Below are 18,360 nucleotides of genomic sequence, written 5' to 3' on the forward strand. Positions count from 1 at the left end.
AGGACGGTAAACTATTGTGCGTGTGTTACGATTAAGATCTTTCTACGTGTTTTAATTCTACTAGACGCTAGGTAGGGGAAAGTGTACCCCGTCGTATCAAGTAATAATCCGGTTAAGAACGGGTATCGAATCCACGAGATTTATAACTACAAGTATTAGACTACTCGGTTTTACACGTTATCTAAGCGGTGAATAATTTAGACTTGAGTTTGGGTGACAACTACAAACTACTCCTAAACTATGGTGAAATAGACTTGTGTAGTTCAAACTCTAATGAAGTGTTACGGGTAGTGATAAGTTATAACATAAGACAAACAACTCGAAACATATGTGATTAATACTTTACTCTTGCAAAGACGACTATCTATAGACCAAACAACTCCGTGAGGTTCTTAGGTCATGATTCCCCTTTAAGGTGACTCTAATTCTTAGGATCAGAAACTAGGGCCCGTAAGTTCCGTGGCTCGTCAATTCCTATGGTTTCCGGATTGTCAACTCCGGTAAGGCAACACCTATAATAGATTTCGGAGCTTGTAAGCGACCTACACAATAATCAATTATAAGTATCAAAGCAAGCAATAAAGAATAACACGTAACCTGACAAAGATAGGATTATAGATAAATAAGAACTTGACCATGGAATTATCTATGCTGAACCTGTGTAAACCTGACATCGCTAGAGACCGCTAGGAGTGCGGCTTCGTGACTGGGCTACGGCTTTAGTCTTAATTGTCAAAGAACCAACAGCTTTGCATGCCCTAAGTTATATGCCTAATCAAGCCGTTAGATGAATGCATGTGAATAGGTTAGATAAATCTTGATCACATTTGTCTTTCTTATTAGGGGAATTACCGTCAATCACTGGTAAAACATAAATCTGAACTTCCTGAACCCATACATAGGATTTAATCAAAGGATTCCTCATCCTAGATTGTGTCATCCATTAATCCATCTTCTACCCTGTTAATTGTTCACTTTATTTTGTTATGTTATTGCTTTCAATTCATTTAGTTAATTATCAAAACCTCAAACCTTTATTCAACCCTCTAAATAATTAGATCAGCCTAGGTAGATTTACTAATTATAACAAATAGTCTTTGTGGTTCGATCTTGTGCTTAGCACATTACTACTTATTGCGATAGGATACACTTGTCCTATTAACTGCCATATATTTGCGAGCATCGCCCTTACTTATGGAGTTGAAGTGGTCCTTCCTATAGAGATAAAAAATCCGAGTAACATGGTTTCCTTTTATTGTGAGCAACAAAATGGCGAAAGGCTCGGGAAGAGTTTGGATGATCTAGAAATAAGGAGGGATAAAGCTTATACTCGGATCGCTGCTTACAAGCAGCGAATCGCTGCTTACAAGCAGCGAATCGCTTCTTACCACAACCAAAATGCTAAATTGGTGGAACTAAATAAAGGAGATCTGGTTCTAAGGAAGGCAGATAAAATTCAATCGGCAGACAAAAAAGGAAAGTTGGGCGTAACCTGGACAGGTCCATACCGCGTAACAGCAAAAATTGGAGCCGCCACCTTCAAAATAGAGAAATGGATGGGAAGGAAGTGCCACGAACCTGGAACATCTAGAATCTCCGCAAGTACTTCCAAAAATAAAATGTAACACAAGACCTTGAGTACTCTTTTTCCTTAAGGCAAGATTTTTTCCCAATGAGTTTTTTCTTGTTATAAGGTTTTAACGAGGCTCACAAAAGGGTCATCATCCGTTGTAATAAAGGCAAGCAATTTCTTGCTCATTAAATAAATTACTCTTGATTATTAGTTTTGTGTAACATTTCTTTTCAGAGTGCTAGCATACATAAATGTCTTCTTACTAAAAAAGGGGGGGGGCATGGGTTCAGATTCTTTACCCCATCAATAAGAAGTCCCTTCAAAGGGAAGATTCTTTTCCCGGTGAAGGAATCTAAAGGGTAGATTCTTTTCTCTGTGAAGGAATCTTACAAAAAGTCCCTTCAAATGGCAGATTAATTCTCTTCCCTGTGAAGAAATCTTACACAAAGTCCCTTCCATAGGGCGGATCCAAAATCAGAGGTCCCATTAAAGATAGATTCACTTCCTAGAGAAGTGGTCATTAAAAATCCTATCAAGCGCGGATACATCTTTCTCAAAGAAAGAAATCCTTAAAGCTTATCGCAAGCTTCCCGGGGGAAGACTGGCCACCTACCCTAGCGATTTGGTGGAATAAGTTTAAACACTTAAAAAATATTCTCAAGTTCAAACATGCAAATAAAAGAAAAAACAACAAAACTTCTCTATGCAGAACTCAAAAATAGAATGGAAAAAGCTCATAAAAGTGTTAGAAATTATAGCATCTTTACACAAGCATAACAAGCCTTAGAAAAAGATAAAACAAAAACTAAGAGGCGAGGGAGTCGCTAGTCTTGTCTCCTACGATGGGATCAGCTGGAGTAACTTTAAGAGACTTATCAGTGGGCTCATCAGCCTGATCATGCTGATCTTCCGTAACAAGGCTGGAAGGATCCGCCTCGGGTGGAGTATCGCCTTCCTCAGCGTCGTTCTTGACCTTAGCATCAGGCGTGTTCTCTTCCATCTCCATGTCAATAACCCCCTCACTTTTCTCCAGCTTCTTGGTAGGAGGAGCCAACGCCTCCTGGCGGATGACGACTCTAGGGTTCTTCAGGGTGGAATAATGGAAGGCCTCATTAATAGAAGGCACTTCCTCTTCGGGGTCATCAATCTCGGAGTCCGGAAAATCTCTCTTAAGAGCAGCTAGGATACGCTCACCATATTAGTATGCTCGACTTCCACATGCCTCCTCCAGGTGTTCCCATTCTCTTTCCCATTGACTTTGCTCAGCCTTAAGTTCACAAGATAACCTAGTGACTTCCTCCTTCTCCAGCTCTATGTCCGCCTCCAGTTGGGCAATCTTTTGCTTTAAGTCGCCAAGGCACTCACCGCATGAGCATCAGATCTAGCTTTGGATGCATCGATTTCCAACTCCTTGAGACGAGCTTCCTTCACTGCGTTTATGGTGATGTCCGCCTCGATGACATTAACATGATCAATGGTCTGAATAATAAAAAACCATAAGTCAAGGCAAAGATGAAAAATGATAAAATAAAAGGCTAGAGAAAGTCATTTAGCGCCAAAGCCCTGCGCTTGATCATCTTAAGGTGTGAGGAAGTTTTGTACTTAGCCCTCGTCTCCAAGATGTTGGGGATCTTTCCGATCGCCTCCTTGAGGTCATGCATCACCATGTCAGATGCAAGAATTACCTCAGGACCATGAGTCGTGACCCAATAACCTCCAAGGTCTGGCTTCGTTGGCTGGAAATTCCAAGAAAGATGGCCCAGGTTAAAAAAATTTACATCTTTAATTAAATTGGGGTAAAACAGAGAGAAGGCTAACCTGAGTGAAGGAGGAGGTGAATAATGAAACTTTGGGAACCTTAGCGATGACCACCAGTTGATCTGATCCGCCAGTTTGTGTATTTTTTCCTTGAGAAGGACCATCAGCATTGGCTCTTTTTAGAGGAGGAAAAGGCTGGACCTTAGCCGCAAGGCGCTTCCCTTCTTATTTATTCAGGGAGGCATTCGCCCTCTCCTGGGCATCTAGAGCGGCTTGAAGCTTCCGCTTTTCTGCAATGATATCTTTGGCGTTAGTTCTCCCCCTACAATAAGGGGTAAAAAACAATAAAGAAGTTAATAAGGCGGGTAAAAGCATGGATAATACCTTTAAAAGCTTTATACAAAATGTAGCGGATCTCCCCCTTCTGCAGCGTTACTAAAGGTTCGCCCGATTTCCTGATCGCCAATGCTTAATCATACGCCCAGAAGTTATACTTAACCGAACAAAGTATTCTTAAAATATTTTTCTCCTCTTGGTTGAGGGTAAAACTTCTGTTCGCCCGGTCTTTCGGGTTATAATTCCAGACGGGGGGAAAACCTAACGGTACGTCCTCAACTATCTTAACAAAGAAAAATCTTTGTTCCCAATGGTGGAAATTCGACATCTTGCTATGAAATAACGAATAGCCCTTTAACTTAGAAAAGGTGATATAGTCCTCCACACCGCGCTTGGACATAGTATGGAGCGACCGAAAGATCTAAGGGCTTAAAACTAGATCTAGATTCACCGCTAGGTAAGAATCTAGCACTAGGTCAAGCCATCTGTTTGGATGCAATTGGCAAATCGGGATGTTAAAAAATTCAAGAATGTCCCCAATTACCTTGGGGACATGATAGGTAAAGCCTCTTTCTACGTGGCTATGATATATGGCGAAATAGCCCTTTGGAGGGGAGGCGGGTCTTTGATAAAACGTAGGAATTAAGCATTCTGCCGCTCGAAGCCAGGGATAAAGAGATTGAAGCGTCACCAAAAGGGTGAGGTCAACTTTCGAAGGTATCACCTCCATTTTTTGGGCTTTCACCCCTTTCTTTTTAGGGGCAGAAGAACTGGCTTCTTCCCTAGATGTGGGATTATAGGCCTCCATTGTTACAATCGGAATTGTTACTGATAAAAGCACCACATAGGGTTTTTGGGTATGCTTAGGGTCGATGTCTATGGTTCTTTCGGAAGAAGAAGTAGAGGACGAGGAATGCATACCGAAAATAATAAAGATGGAAATAACTAAATACTTGCGCAAGAGGTAAACTTGCATGGAAATCTGGTGTGCAGATGGAAGAAAATCGCAAAAACTCTTGCAGGAACTAAAAAAGCAATCGAAGTAAGAAAATTGAAAAAATGGAGAAGAATGCACTTTTATTAGGTGAAATGAAAGACAGTTTGGGAGTTCGTGCTAGAGATTGCCACCTGCTAACACCTAACTTGTCACACCTTACCCTAAACGGCATCGGGTATGAATGGAAAATAGGTTAACCAACTTCTAACAGTCTAGAAGGTGAACCGATTTTCTTACGAATAAAAATTTATTTGGACTACCTAAACTTTACTTAATTATTTAGCTTGGATTCAATAATTCTATCAAGCTTCCTACGTATCCCGAACGTCTTTTAATCTTTAAATTGGGAATCAAAGCCACGTAGTTCTACCTATTTTAGGTAGTTCTCGACACGTTGATGAAATTAATATACTTCAATTTATTGCTGTATAGTTTTATTTTATCGCTACTACAATTCACAATACTATTCATAACCGCATACTAATATTTAGTATCCTGAATTTATTTAATAATTCATATGAAATAATAAATGTATTTTATAAAATATATACCCAAATATTTTATCAAAACCGATAAACTTTTAAGTTTATAAATTACGTTATCAAATCAACTCGTATCACAAATAAATATCGATAATTTCGTATTAGTATTTTTGTCAATACAAACCGTGATCAAATAAATTTAACATTTAAACTAGCTCATGATCAAATAAACGCTTTATCAAAACAGCTTGTAATCAAACAAACATTTTATCAAACCAACTTGTAATCAAGCAAACGTTTTATCAAACCAGCTCATAATCCAAATAAACTTAATTATATCCATCCTAGAGTTTCTCCCCTTAAGTATCAACCCATAACCACATATATAGTCGAGACGTCTCTTTAACATTGTCTATCCCGCATGGTCTTACCCAGCACTTCCTTGCCATACCCGATAGGTCTTTCAATTGTGTACACATGCCATGTCCCTCCCTGAAATAATCGTATAGACTCCTAGCATTGTCACGAGTCTAATTGAACTTTCGGTTGGAATTAACTATATCAGTTTAGTGTTACACGTTACTATTCCAGTGATCGAAAATAGTCTGATAAGAATATTCAACTTTAAACGATATTGAATTTTATTGATACAATATTTCAAGTAATTTAACTTTTGAAGTTTGATTAAATAACGAATTGGTGATTTTATACTAATTTTTTACTATTTTTGTTATATTAAAAGAATGTTTTATTTTAAACAACTTTATAGTTTGTTAAACAACTTTATAGTTTGGTGTAACTATTTCGAGGAACTCTAATTTTTAATGTTGAATTAAATCAGTGTTTATATATGAATTTTGAAAATTATACTTATATTAAGAGAGTTATTGAATAATTGTGATTATCTCTACGAAATCATTAATTGAAGGCAAATGATTTATGATTGTAAAAAGAGATTTGAGCACATTATGATTATATATATATATATATATATATATATATATATATATATATATATATATATATATATATCCATCTAGAGTAATCCGGACCGGTAGTTTATATTTAAAGACCATGTTCAGGGAGGGACATGGCATGTGTACACAATTGAAAGACCTATCGGGTATGGCAAGGAAGTGCTGGGTAAGACCATGCGGGATAGACAATGTTAAAGAGACGTCTCGACTATATATGTGGTTATGGGTTGATACTTAAGGGGAGAAACTCTAGGATGGATATAATTAAGTTTATTTGGATTATGAGCTGGTTTGATAAAACGTTTGCTTGATTACAAGTTGGTTTGATAAAATGTTTGTTTGATTACAAGCTGTTTTGATAAAGCGTTTATTTGATCATGAGCTAGTTTAAATGTTAAATTTATTTGATCACGGTTTGTATTGACAAAAATACTAATACGAAATTATTGATATTTATTTGTGATACGAGTTGATTTGATAACGTAATTTATAAACTTAAAAGTTTATCGGTTTTGATAAAATATTTGGGTATATATTTTATAAAATACATTTATTATTTCATATGAATTATTAAATAAATTCAGGATACTAAATATTAGTATGCGGTTATGAATAGTATTGTGAATTGTAGTAGCGATAAAATAAAACTATACAGCAATAAATTGAAGTATATTAATTTCATCAACGTGTCGAGAACTACCTAAAATAGGTAGAACTACGTGGCTTTGATTCCCAATTTAAAGATTAAAAGACGTTCGGGATACGTAGGAAGCTTGATAGAATTATTGAATCCAAGCTAAATAATTAAGTAAAGTTTAGGTAGTCCAAATAAATTTTTATTCGTAAGAAAATCGGTTCACCTTCTAGACTGTTAGAAGTTGGTTAACCTATTTTCCATTCATACCCGATGCCGTTTAGGGTAAGGTGTAACAAGTTAGGTGTTAGCAGGTGGCAATCTCTAGCACGAACTCCCAAACTGTCTTTCATTTCACCTAATAAAAGTGCATTCTTCTCCATTTTTTCAATTTTCTTACTTCGATTGCTTTTTTAGTTCCTGCAAGAGTTTTTGCGATTTTCTTCCATCTGCACACCAGATTTCCATGCAAGTTTACCTCTTGCGCAAGTATTTAGTTATTTCCATCTTTATTATTTTCGGTATGCATTCCTCGTCCTCTACTTCTTCTTCCGAAAGAACCATAGACATCGACCCTAAGCATACCCAAAAACCCTATGTGGTGCTTTTATCAGTAACAATTCCGATTGTAACAATGGAGGCCCATAATCCCACATCTAGGGAAGAAGCCAGTTCTTCTGCCCCTAAAAAGAAAGGGGTGAAAGCCCAAAAAATGGAGGTGATACCTTCGAAAGTTGACCTCACCCTTTTGGTGACGCTTCAATCTCTTTATCCCTGGCTTCGAGCGGCAGAATGCTTAATTCCTACGTTTTATCAAAGACCCGCCTCCCCTCCAAAGGGCTATTTCGCCATATATCATAGCCACGTAGAAAGAGGCTTTACCTATCATGTCCCCAAGGTAATTGGGGACATTCTTGAATTTTTTAACATCCCGATTTGCCAATTGCATCCAAACAGATGGCTTGACCTAGTGCTAGATTCTTACCTAGCGGTGAATCTAGATCTAGTTTTAAGCCCTTAGATCTTTCGGTCGCTCCATACTATGTCCAAGCGCGGTGTGGAGGACTATATCACCTTTTCTAAGTTAAAGGGCTATTCGCTATTTCATAGCAAGATGTTGAATTTCCACCATTGGGAACAAAGATTTTTCTTTGTTAAGATAGTTGAGGACGTACCGTTAGGTTTTCCCCCCGTCTGGAATTATAACCCGAAAGACCGGGCGAACAGAAGTTTTACCCTCAACCAAGAGGAGAAAAATATTTTAAGAATACTTTGTTCGGTTAAGTATAACTTCTGGGCGTATGATTAAGCATTGGCGATCATGAAATCGGGCGAACCTTTAGTAACGCTGCAGAACGGGGAGATCCGCTACATTTTGTATAAAGCTTTTAAAGGTATTATCCATGCTTTTACCCGCCTTATTAACTTCTTTATTGTTTTTTACCCCTTATTGCAGGGGGAGAACTAACGCCAAAGATATCATTGCAGAAAAGCGGAAGTTTCAAGCCGCTTTAGATGCCCAGGAGAGGGCGAATGCCTCCCTGAATAAATAAGAAGGGAAGCGCCTTGCGGCTAAGGTCCAGCCTTTTCCTCCTCCAAAAAGAGCCAATGCTGATGGTCCTTCTCAAGGAAAAAATACACAAACTGGCGGATCAGATCAACTGGTGGTCATCGCTAAGGTTCCCAAAGTTTCATTATTCCCCTCCTCCTTCACTCAGGTTAGCCTTCTCTCTGTTTTACCCCAATTTAATTAAAGATGTAAATTTTTTTAACCTGGGCCATCTTTCTTGGAATTTCCAGCCAACGAAGCCAGACCTTGGAGGTTATTGGGTCACGACTCATGGTCTTGAGGTAATTCTTGCATCTGACATGGTGATGCATGACCTCAAGGAGGCGATCGGAAAGATCCCCAACATCTTGGAGACGAGGGCTAAGTACAAAACTTCCTCACACCTTAAGATGATCAAGCGCAGGGCTTTGGCGCTAAATGACTTTCTCTAGCCTTTTATTTTATCATTTTTCATCTTTGCCTTGACTTATGGTTTTTTATTATTCAGACCATTGATCATGTTAATTCCATCGAGGCGGACATCACCATAAACGCAGTGAAGGAAGCTCGTCTCAAGGAGTTGGAAAGCGATGCATCCAAAGCTAGATCTGATGCTCATGCGGTGAGTGCCTTGGCGACTTAAAGCAAAAGATTGCCCAACTGGAGGCGGACATAGAGCTGGAGAAGGAGGAAGTCACTAGGTTATCTTGTGAACTTAAGGCTGAGCAAAGTCAATGGGAAAGAGAATGGGAACACCTGGAGGAGGCATGTGGACTTCGAGCATACTAATATGGTGAGCGTATCCTAGCTGCTCTTAAGAGAGATTTTCCGGACTCCGAGATTGATGACCCCGAAGAGGAAGTGCCTTCTATTAATGAGGCCTTCCATTATTCCACCCTGAAGAACCCTAGAGTCGTCATCCGCCAGGAGGCGTTGGCTCCTCCTACCAAGAAGGTGGAGAAAAGTGAGGGGGTTATTGACATGGAGATGGAAGAGAACACGCCTGATGCTAAGGTCAAGAACGACGCTGAGGAAGGCGATACTCCACCCGAGGCGGATCCTTCCAGCATTGTTACAGAAGATCAGCATGATCAGGCTGATGAGCCCACTGCTAAGTCTCTTAAAGTTACTCTAGCTGATCCCATCGTAGGAGACAAGACTAGCGACTCCCTCGCCTCTTAGTTTTTGTTTTATCTTTTTCTAAGGCTTGTTATGCCTGTGTAAAGATGCTATAATTTCTAACACTTTTATGAGCTTTTTCCATTCTATTTTTGAGTTCTGCATAGAGAAGTTTTGTTGTTTTTTCTTTTATTTGCATGTTTGAACTTGAGAATATTTTTTAAGTGTTTAAACTTATTCCACCAAATCGCTAGGGTAGGTGGCCAGTCTTCCCCCGGGAAGCTTGCGATAAGCTTTAAGGATTTCTTTCTTTGAGAAAGATGTATCCGCGCTTGATAGGATTTTTAATGACCACTTCTCTAGGAAGTGAATCTATCTTTAATGGGACCTCTGATTTTGGATCCGCCCTATGGAAGGGACTTTGTGTAAGATTTCTTCACAGGGAAGAGAATTAATCTGCCATTTGAAGGGACTTTTTGTAAGATTCCTTCACAGAGAAAAGAATCTACCCTTTAGATTCCTTCACCGGGAAAAGAATCTTCCCTTTGAAGGGACTTCTTATTGATGGGGTAAAGAATCTGAACCCATGCCCCCCCTTTTTTAGTAAGAAGACATTTATGTATGCTAGCACTCTGAAAAGAAATGTTACACAAAACTAATAATCAAGAGTAATTTATTTAATGAGCAAGAAATTGCTTGCCTTTATTACAACGGATGATGACCCTTTTGTGAGCCTCGTTAAAACCTTATAACAAGAAAAAACCCATTGGGAAAAAATCTTGCCTTAAGGAAAAAGAGTACTCAAGGTATTGTGTTACATTTTATTTTTGGAAGTACTTGCGGAGATTCTGGATGTTCCAGGTTCGTGGCACTTCCTTCCCATCCATTTCTCTATTTTGAAGGTGGCGGCTCCAATTTTTGCTGTTACGCGGTATGGACCTGTCCAGGTTACGCCCAACTTTCCTTTTTTGTCTGTCGATTGAATTTTATCTGCCTTCCTTAGAACCAGATCTCCTTTATTTAGTTCCACCAATTTAGCATTTTGGTTGTGGTAAGAAGTGATTCGCTGCTTGTAAGCAGCGATCCGAGTATAAGCTTTATCCCTCCTTATTTCTAGATCATCCAAACTCTTCCCGAGCCTTTCGCCATTTTGTTGCTCACAATAAAAGGAAACCATGTTACTCGGATTTTTTATCTCTATAGGAAGGACCACTTCAACTCCATAAGTAAGGGCGATGCTCGCAAATATATGGCAGTTAATAGGACAAGTGTATCCTATCGCAACAAGTAGTAATGTGCTAAGCACAAGATCGAACCACAAAGACTATTTGTTATAATTAGTAAATCTACCTAGGCTGATCTAATTATTTAGAGGGTTGAATAAAGGTTTGAGGTTTTGATAATTAACTAAATGAATTGAAAGCAATAACATAACAAAATAAAGTGAACAATTAACAGGGTAGAAGATGGATTAACGGATGACACAATCTAGGATGAGGAATCCTTTGATTAAATCCTATGTATGGGTTCAGGAAGTTCAGATTTATGTTTTACCAGTGATTGACGGTAATTCCCCTAATAAGAAAGACAAATGTGATCAAGATTTATCTAACCTATTCACATGCATTCAGCTAACAGCTTGATTAGGCATATAACTTAGGGCATGCAAAGCTGTAGGTTCTTTGACAATTAAGACTAAAGCCGTAGCCCAGTCATGAAGCCGCACTCCTAGCGGTCTCTAGCGATGTCAGGTTTACACAGGTTCAGCATAGATAATTCCATGGTCAAGTTCTTATTTATCTATAATCCTATCTTTGTCAGGTTACATGTTATTCTTTATTGCTTGCTTTGATACTTATAATTGATTATTGTGTAGGTCGCTTACGAGCTCCGAAATCTATTATAGGTGTTGCCTTACCGGAGTTGACAATCCGGAAACCATAGGAATTGACGAGCCACGGAACTTACGGGCCCAAGTTTCTGATCCTAAGAATTAGAGTCACCTTAAAGGGGAATCATGACCTAAGAACCTCACGGAGTTGTTTGGTCTATAGATAGTCGTCTTTGCAAGAGTAAAGTATTAATCACATATGTTTCGAGTTGTTTGTCTTATGTTATAACTTATCACTACCCGTAACACTTCATTAGAGTTTGAACTACACAAGTCTATTTCACCATAGTTTAGGAGTAGTTTGTAGTTGTCACCCAAACTCAAGTCTAAAGTATTCACCGCTTAGATAACGTGTAAAACCGAGTAGTCTAATACTTGTAGTTATAAATCTCGTGGATTCGATACTCGGTCTTAACCGGATTATTACTTGATACGACGGGGTACACTTTCCCCTACCTAGCGTCTAGTAGAATTAAAACACGTAGAAAGATCTTAATCGTAACACACGCACAATAGTTTACCGTCCTACTAGATTCTTTCCTCATCAAGGTTTTTGCACTGTTGCCGGGGATTTATACTTTCTTGCAATATTAGACAAAAACGTTTTACTGTTAGTCTAAACATTTGTAAATATTACTTTCTTTTTGTGAATATTTTATTTTATTTCTTGTTGTTACTAATGATTTTTTCCATGGTATGATGTCTTATAATCGTCATCTGTAGGATGACCACAAGGATGACGGATGTTCGCACCAACAATCAACCCGCAATCCGATGTGGTAATCTCTATGCTTAAAGATATTCTTGTGAGATTATCTAACACTGAGGCATATTGAATGGATTTGGGAAATCAAATCGCCAGATTGAAGTCTCCTATTGATTCAACCGCGGATGATTCAATTAGAGATGCCAACCTGGTTGGTCAAAATGAAAAGCTCGAGTTAATTGAGCTTTCTCAAGAGAATTCTCCAAATAATAAAGGTTGTCTTAATTGTGAGGAAACAGAGATTCTAATCAACGAGCCGGTTGAGTGTGAACCTATGGAAAAGAATCCAAAATTAGAAGAGTTTGAGGTTCCTTCTAACTTGGAAAATTTCGCTCTTTTTGAACTACCAAAAGAGTCAAAAGGGAGCAAACTAAACTCTTCAATAATTTCTTTAAATATAGCTTTTGGTTTACATTAAATTTCTTTGAAACTAAAAACCCGTTTTGCAGGCACAGATTGTTTATTCAAGAATTTACATTCCTAACGCGAATTGAAGCATACACCTAGGAGAAAATTCTAAGTCGAGCTCACCGGTTATAATGTAGCGCTTCTTGCGAGGCAACCCAAGCTCGAATAAAGTTTAATTTTATGTTTTTAGTTTACCTTTAAAGTTTTTACATTTAAGTTATTTTTGTATGTTTAATTATTTCTTCTTATATTTTATTTAGGTGTTCGTGTAGTTTTGTGTCGATTCGGTGGGGCGATTTGGAAGATAATTGTAAGTATTGACGTTGGCAAAAAAAATATAATGATTATAATTAAATAAAAAGTGAAAAATTATTTTTTTGGAATATATATTAATTTTATGTAATATATTATATATTAATTTACATAAATAATAATAATTAAAAAAATAATAATAAAAAAAGGCTGATGGGCGCTAGTGCAGCAGCTCCAGGAGCTGCCACACGCGGAGCGCGCAGCAGCACGCTCCCCGTGCAGTGCTGCACGGCGGTGCCCACCGCCGCTGAGCGACGCCTGCCAGCCCCAACGGGTTGATTTTTTTTTCTAATTTCTTTTTTAAATAAAAAATATATATATATATATAATCAAATAAAAAAAAGGTCTTTTTTTACACATTAATAATCTTACAACCCCAATTTAAATTTTAAATTTCATACTTTTTTTTTATAAATGTCAACCGAGTTCCAGAGTTGATACCTCGAATACTTCAGAAGTCATTACTATCGGGAGCGGAACATTTCATATCCACCACCACCGAAAGATTTTTGAGGGAGTCTTCTACACCTTACTCGTTTTCTTTACACCTTGTGCTTCAAATTTATTTCGCAATGTTAGAACTTATTGCGTTTTTAAGTGTGAGGAGGGATATGGTAGACAACCCTCATATATATAAAATAGAAAAAAAAATCATTTAGTGTTTGAAAAAAAAGTTATAAAATATATATATATATATATAAATTTGTATACTTCGTCCGAAATTAAGCTTCGTTATTTGCTCTTTATGTAGATCTAAACGCGAACTTGGATTTGGCATGCCAACTAGTTTTAGTGTAAGACCCGAGCAATGTTATTGGTACACTTAAAACACTAGGATTGCACTAAGTTTACTTTGTGATAATTTGCTTATATTTGATTCTTTAATTCATATGTTACTATTAAAGGCATATACGATCGAACTTTAACTTTTAGGGAAGTTTGAAAAACACAAAAGAACCTAAATATCGTGTGAGCTATATTTGAGCCTAAAGAGCAAACATCAAAAAGCTCTACTTTTCTTGACATTTTGTGTGCTTTTGCTTCACTCAATTCATAGAGTTTGCACTAAATACCGAGTTAAATACATTTGTTCTAGTAAAAGAACAATAGATGATAAATGAGGTCACTTAGTCTAATTCTTTCTTGTTGATTTTTTCTCATTTTTCATAAACCCTTAGGAAGCCCCCTCGAGCCTATTAACTGATTTTTTTGCTCACACCCATTTAACACTTAACCCTTTTTCCTCTCGTTCGAATACCAAATAAAATCAAGTGCATTAAAAACCCGAAAAAAAAGCAAAACCCCTAGCAAGAAAATACAAATCATCCTTGAAATCGTTTTTGTGCCTCTCTCAAGATAAAAAGGAAAAAAATGGGAGTTTTAGCCATTCTCAAGCTACACCGAGCAATTTCAAGATTATCTCCACTTGCTAGGGAAATCAATAAAAATGTGATGCAACCACCAATTCGGCATTCAAACTTGAGTTCCCGGAAATTAACCTTTAACCACTAAAAAGCCTCACCTACATTACAACCCACTCCGAGAGCTCATTTTTAATGTTGTCAACCATAACAAGAATGGAAAAACCCGGATGAACATGCAAACTCGGTATGATTTTGAGTAAGTATAAAGAAGAGAGTATAAACACCGACCCAGCAAAAAAATTATGTGATTGAGTGAACCACCATTTGTGAGGTGTTTTACACACTATCCCCTTCAAGCTTGTTCGGTTAAATATGCCTCTTTTAGTTAAAATGTGAATATTGATAATCAGATTACGGCTTCTTAAGCATCGTTTACATATTTGTTTCCAAATGCTTATTTGTACAAATTCTTAGTTGGGGTCGGTCACTTGGTTAAATCAAGTGGTTTGCTAGTTTGGTTAGTCCTTTTACGGGTTTGGTTTAGTTTACTTGAGGACAAGTAAAGCTTTAAGTGTGAGAAAGTTGATAGGTGCCATATGCACGCGAAGGAGATGAAAAGCCCTAAAGGACTTAATAAACCTTTTCGAGGGGCTTCTGATAACATTCGCAATGTTATCGTTAGGACTTCGCTGGGAATATTCCCTGAAAGAAGGATCGAAAGGAAGAAAAGCCATAAGGGACCCGCCAGCTCAGGATATACGGTGTATGTCTAGCGTAAGGGCGGATGAATGATACGTATACGGTGACACGGCCTTAGCCATCCGAGGTCCACCACATAAAAGGATACGTCCTTACACGATCCACCAACACAGGACAGTATAAGCTGTTACACGGCAGAATCACCATCATTAATAAACATTAATGATGCCTTAAAGGCAATAACAGCTCAGAGGTAAAGATCAAAGTTAAGTCGCATTAAAAGGGCATTACACTTTATTAAAAGGCATTAAAGGGGAGCGATTACGGTTATCACATAATCCTATATAAATACCTCTATAATAAGGCGTCGAGAGGTACACACTATCTAAAGCCTACTTGTGATTACATATTATTCTCTCAAGTACATTACTGATTTGGACATCAGAGTGCCCCCGGCCGAGCACAAAGGCACCCCACAGGGACATTATTCGGTGTAAAGAAATCAACATATCATAACCATCTAACCATCAGTATGATCGTAACCATCATCACCACTCCAAAATTGATTTTCTGTTATATCATCTAATCCACGGGTGTAAAATTCGTGTAGAAATATAACTTGATTGTACAAGCACAACTTTTGGTCGTGTCTCTTCTTCTTGGGGCTTACTCGTCTCCTTACGCTGTATGTTTATTCCTTCATGATTTTTTCGCGGTATGAAACTAAACTATTTTAGTTTGAATTTGACATGTACATCTTATATCCATCATCTTACACATCTGATATTGTATGAAATTGAAATGTAGGTAAAACCCAACACAAGACTTACATGAATTTGAATTGGATTGTTGGATGAACAAAGCTTTAGCTCTTGGATTGTATTGTTCTCTTGATTGTTGTCTAAATTATTGCAGAAAATGAAAAGAAAGAAAAGAAGGGAAGAATGAAAGAAGTAGCTACTTCCATTTTGTTTGCAGGAAAAGGAGAATGAGAAAGATGATGGTATTTCTGTCCAAATCAAGGGAAAGTGTCTAGATTTGTAAGAAGGGAGTGAAGTAGTCCTAATATGTAAATGAGCTTTCAAATTGGTCCAAATTTTTAATTTTCCCTAATTAACTGCGTACATGAAATTAGGAATTTCTGTTTTGGATACCTCACTCCACTCCACTAAATTTAAAGCCGTCTAGTTAGATTGAATTAAAACACTTAATTAGAGTCATATTCCAAATAGTACACCTAATTAGATAATATGAATATTATCTATATCTATATCTAATATAAATAACACTATTTATTTGTGATAGGATAATATTTTCAGTTAGGGATATAATCAAATTAAATCACCTAACTAATTTTATCCTATAATTAATTTAACCATAATTATAATCTAATTATAATTATCTAAATTAATTAATTAAACAAAAATTAATATACATACTATATGTATATTTCAGATAGGATAATATTTTCAGTTAGGGATATAATCAAATTAAATCACCTAACTTATTTTATCCTACAATTAATTTAACCATAATTATAATATAATTATAATTATCTAAATTAATTAAACAAAATTAATTTTTTTTTGTTAGACAAAGTAGGCAAGAAGCCCAAAACAACAATGGGAGAAGCAGAACCCAAGCACAAATTACATCCTTACAACTCTACTACGGATAGAACCTCTATGATCATCTGAGAGGATTTCCTGGAGGCCTGCAGGAGGCGCACCAAACTCATGGTGACCCAAAGAACAAGAACCTGCGAAGTTCGCCAACCAGTCAGCCACTCTGTTCCCTTCCCTAAACACATGGACAAACCGAATATCCCAATCCCTGTCACGAAGAGAGATACATCTATAAATAAGCCAGGAGAACGGATGATGAATTGCAACCATGTCCGTCATGAAGTACAACACCACTTTGGAGTCAAGCTCAATCACCACCTTTTTAAGGCCCTTCTCCCAGGCTAAGAGTAGACCAAAGTAAAGGCCCCAAAGTTCAGCGACAGTAGAAGTACAGAAGCCAATATTCACTCCAAACCCACCGCCCCAACATCCATTCATATCTCTTATGAGTCCCCCTATAGAGGCCATCCCCGGGTTACCTTTACAAGCCTCGTCAGTATTTAGCTTCCACCAACCCGCAACCGGAGGTTCCCAATGAATCCAAACCAATTTAGGCACCAACATAGAACTGGCACACAACATCTCCTGAGCTTTTAAAAATTCATTGCAAAGTTTCAACACATTGTCAATATTAACAACCACAATCGAGTACCCTTTGAAAAGAAAGTCATTGCGCCCTTTCCATAACCCCCAAACTACAAATCCAAAGAAAATTGACCAAGGAATATTCCTATAGACTAACGCACAGTTCAAGTTTTCCAAAAGCCAAGCATGTAGATCAACAGTAAAGAAATTATGATAGAAGTTGTGAGGTATTGATGAGCAACTAGGTAGAGTGGTAAAATATATGTGTTATGAGTGTGCTATGGTTATGGATATGATCTTTCTAAGTGCTTTAACTCTACTAGAAGCTACTACATAGGGGCAAGTGTACCCCGTCGTATCAAGTAATAATCCGGGTTAAGACCGGGTATCGAATCCACGGGATTTATAACCACAAGTATTAAACTACTCAGTTTTACACGTTATCTAAGCGGTGAATACTTTAGCTTGGGTTGGGTGACAACTACAAACTACTCCTAAACTAAGGTGAGACAGATTTATATAATTCAAACTCCAAAGAAGTGATAAAGGTGATGATAAGTCATAACATATAAGAAACAATAATTCTGAACATGTACGTATGATAGTTTACTCTTGCAAAGACGATTATGTGTAGTTCGATCGACCCGTGAAGTACTTAGACTACGTGGTTCCTAGTCAAGGCGTGTCTAATGCTGGGGATCAGAAACTAGGGCCTGTATGTTCCGTGGCTTGTCAATTCCTATGGTTTCCGGTGTATCACTTCCGGTAGGGCAGCACCTATATGGTTCCCTAAAGATGACCCGTGAAAGGGCGCCGGTAATCGTGCTCCCCTACATAATAATCAATTATAAGTATCAAAACAAGTAGTAAATAGCAACACATATAGAGAAACGGAACTTTGCAAAACATATATTATAAATGTGGAAGGTATAAAAGTGAAATACAACCGAGCCTAGTACATAGGAAGAGTACAAGCTAGTTAACAAGTAAAAAGGGAAGAAGAATCGACCCTTAGGACTAGCTAACCGGACTCAATAGCCGTCACGTAGGACCCAGAGGTGGAACTCTCGAGCTTGGTGGAAGAGGATGGAACAGAACTTCGACGGAGTAACGAAATAATCGTACAAGCTCTCAAGGTGGTAGAGTTTGGTTACATAAAATCTGAATTTAAATCTAAAGCTACTTCTACATACTACATACTACATCCTAAATGAGTGCCAAGCACTCCTATTTATACACAAATCAAGCTTGGGTCATAATTGTAATTACATAGTGTGAAAAAAAG

The 18,360-nt window shown here is 37.6% G+C and overlaps 1 protein-coding gene and 1 long non-coding RNA gene across 2 annotated transcripts in view; both read left to right on the forward strand.

Moving 5' to 3' along the window:
- Positions 1 to 16,042, forward strand: part of LOC136218463 (uncharacterized) — a 39,236-nt gene extending 23,194 nt beyond the window's left edge. The window contains exon 4 of the mRNA XM_066005341.1: positions 15,781 to 16,042. Within this exon, the coding sequence (XP_065861413.1) occupies positions 15,781 to 15,857 (77 nt within the window). The 3' untranslated portion in view covers positions 15,858 to 16,042. The remainder of the gene's footprint in view (positions 1 to 15,780) is intronic.
- LOC136210856 (uncharacterized) lies at positions 12,543 to 13,325 on the forward strand. Its single transcript, XR_010678239.1, has 3 exons — positions 12,543 to 12,623; positions 12,751 to 12,800; positions 13,235 to 13,325. It is a non-coding gene; the product is annotated as an uncharacterized lncRNA (long non-coding RNA).
- Positions 16,043 to 18,360: the final 2,318 nt, after the last annotated feature.

The sequence above is a fragment of the Euphorbia lathyris genome, chromosome 1 (assembly GCF_963576675.1).
Source record: "Euphorbia lathyris chromosome 1, ddEupLath1.1, whole genome shotgun sequence".
In the NCBI taxonomy this organism is placed as follows: Eukaryota; Viridiplantae; Streptophyta; class Magnoliopsida; order Malpighiales; family Euphorbiaceae; genus Euphorbia; species Euphorbia lathyris.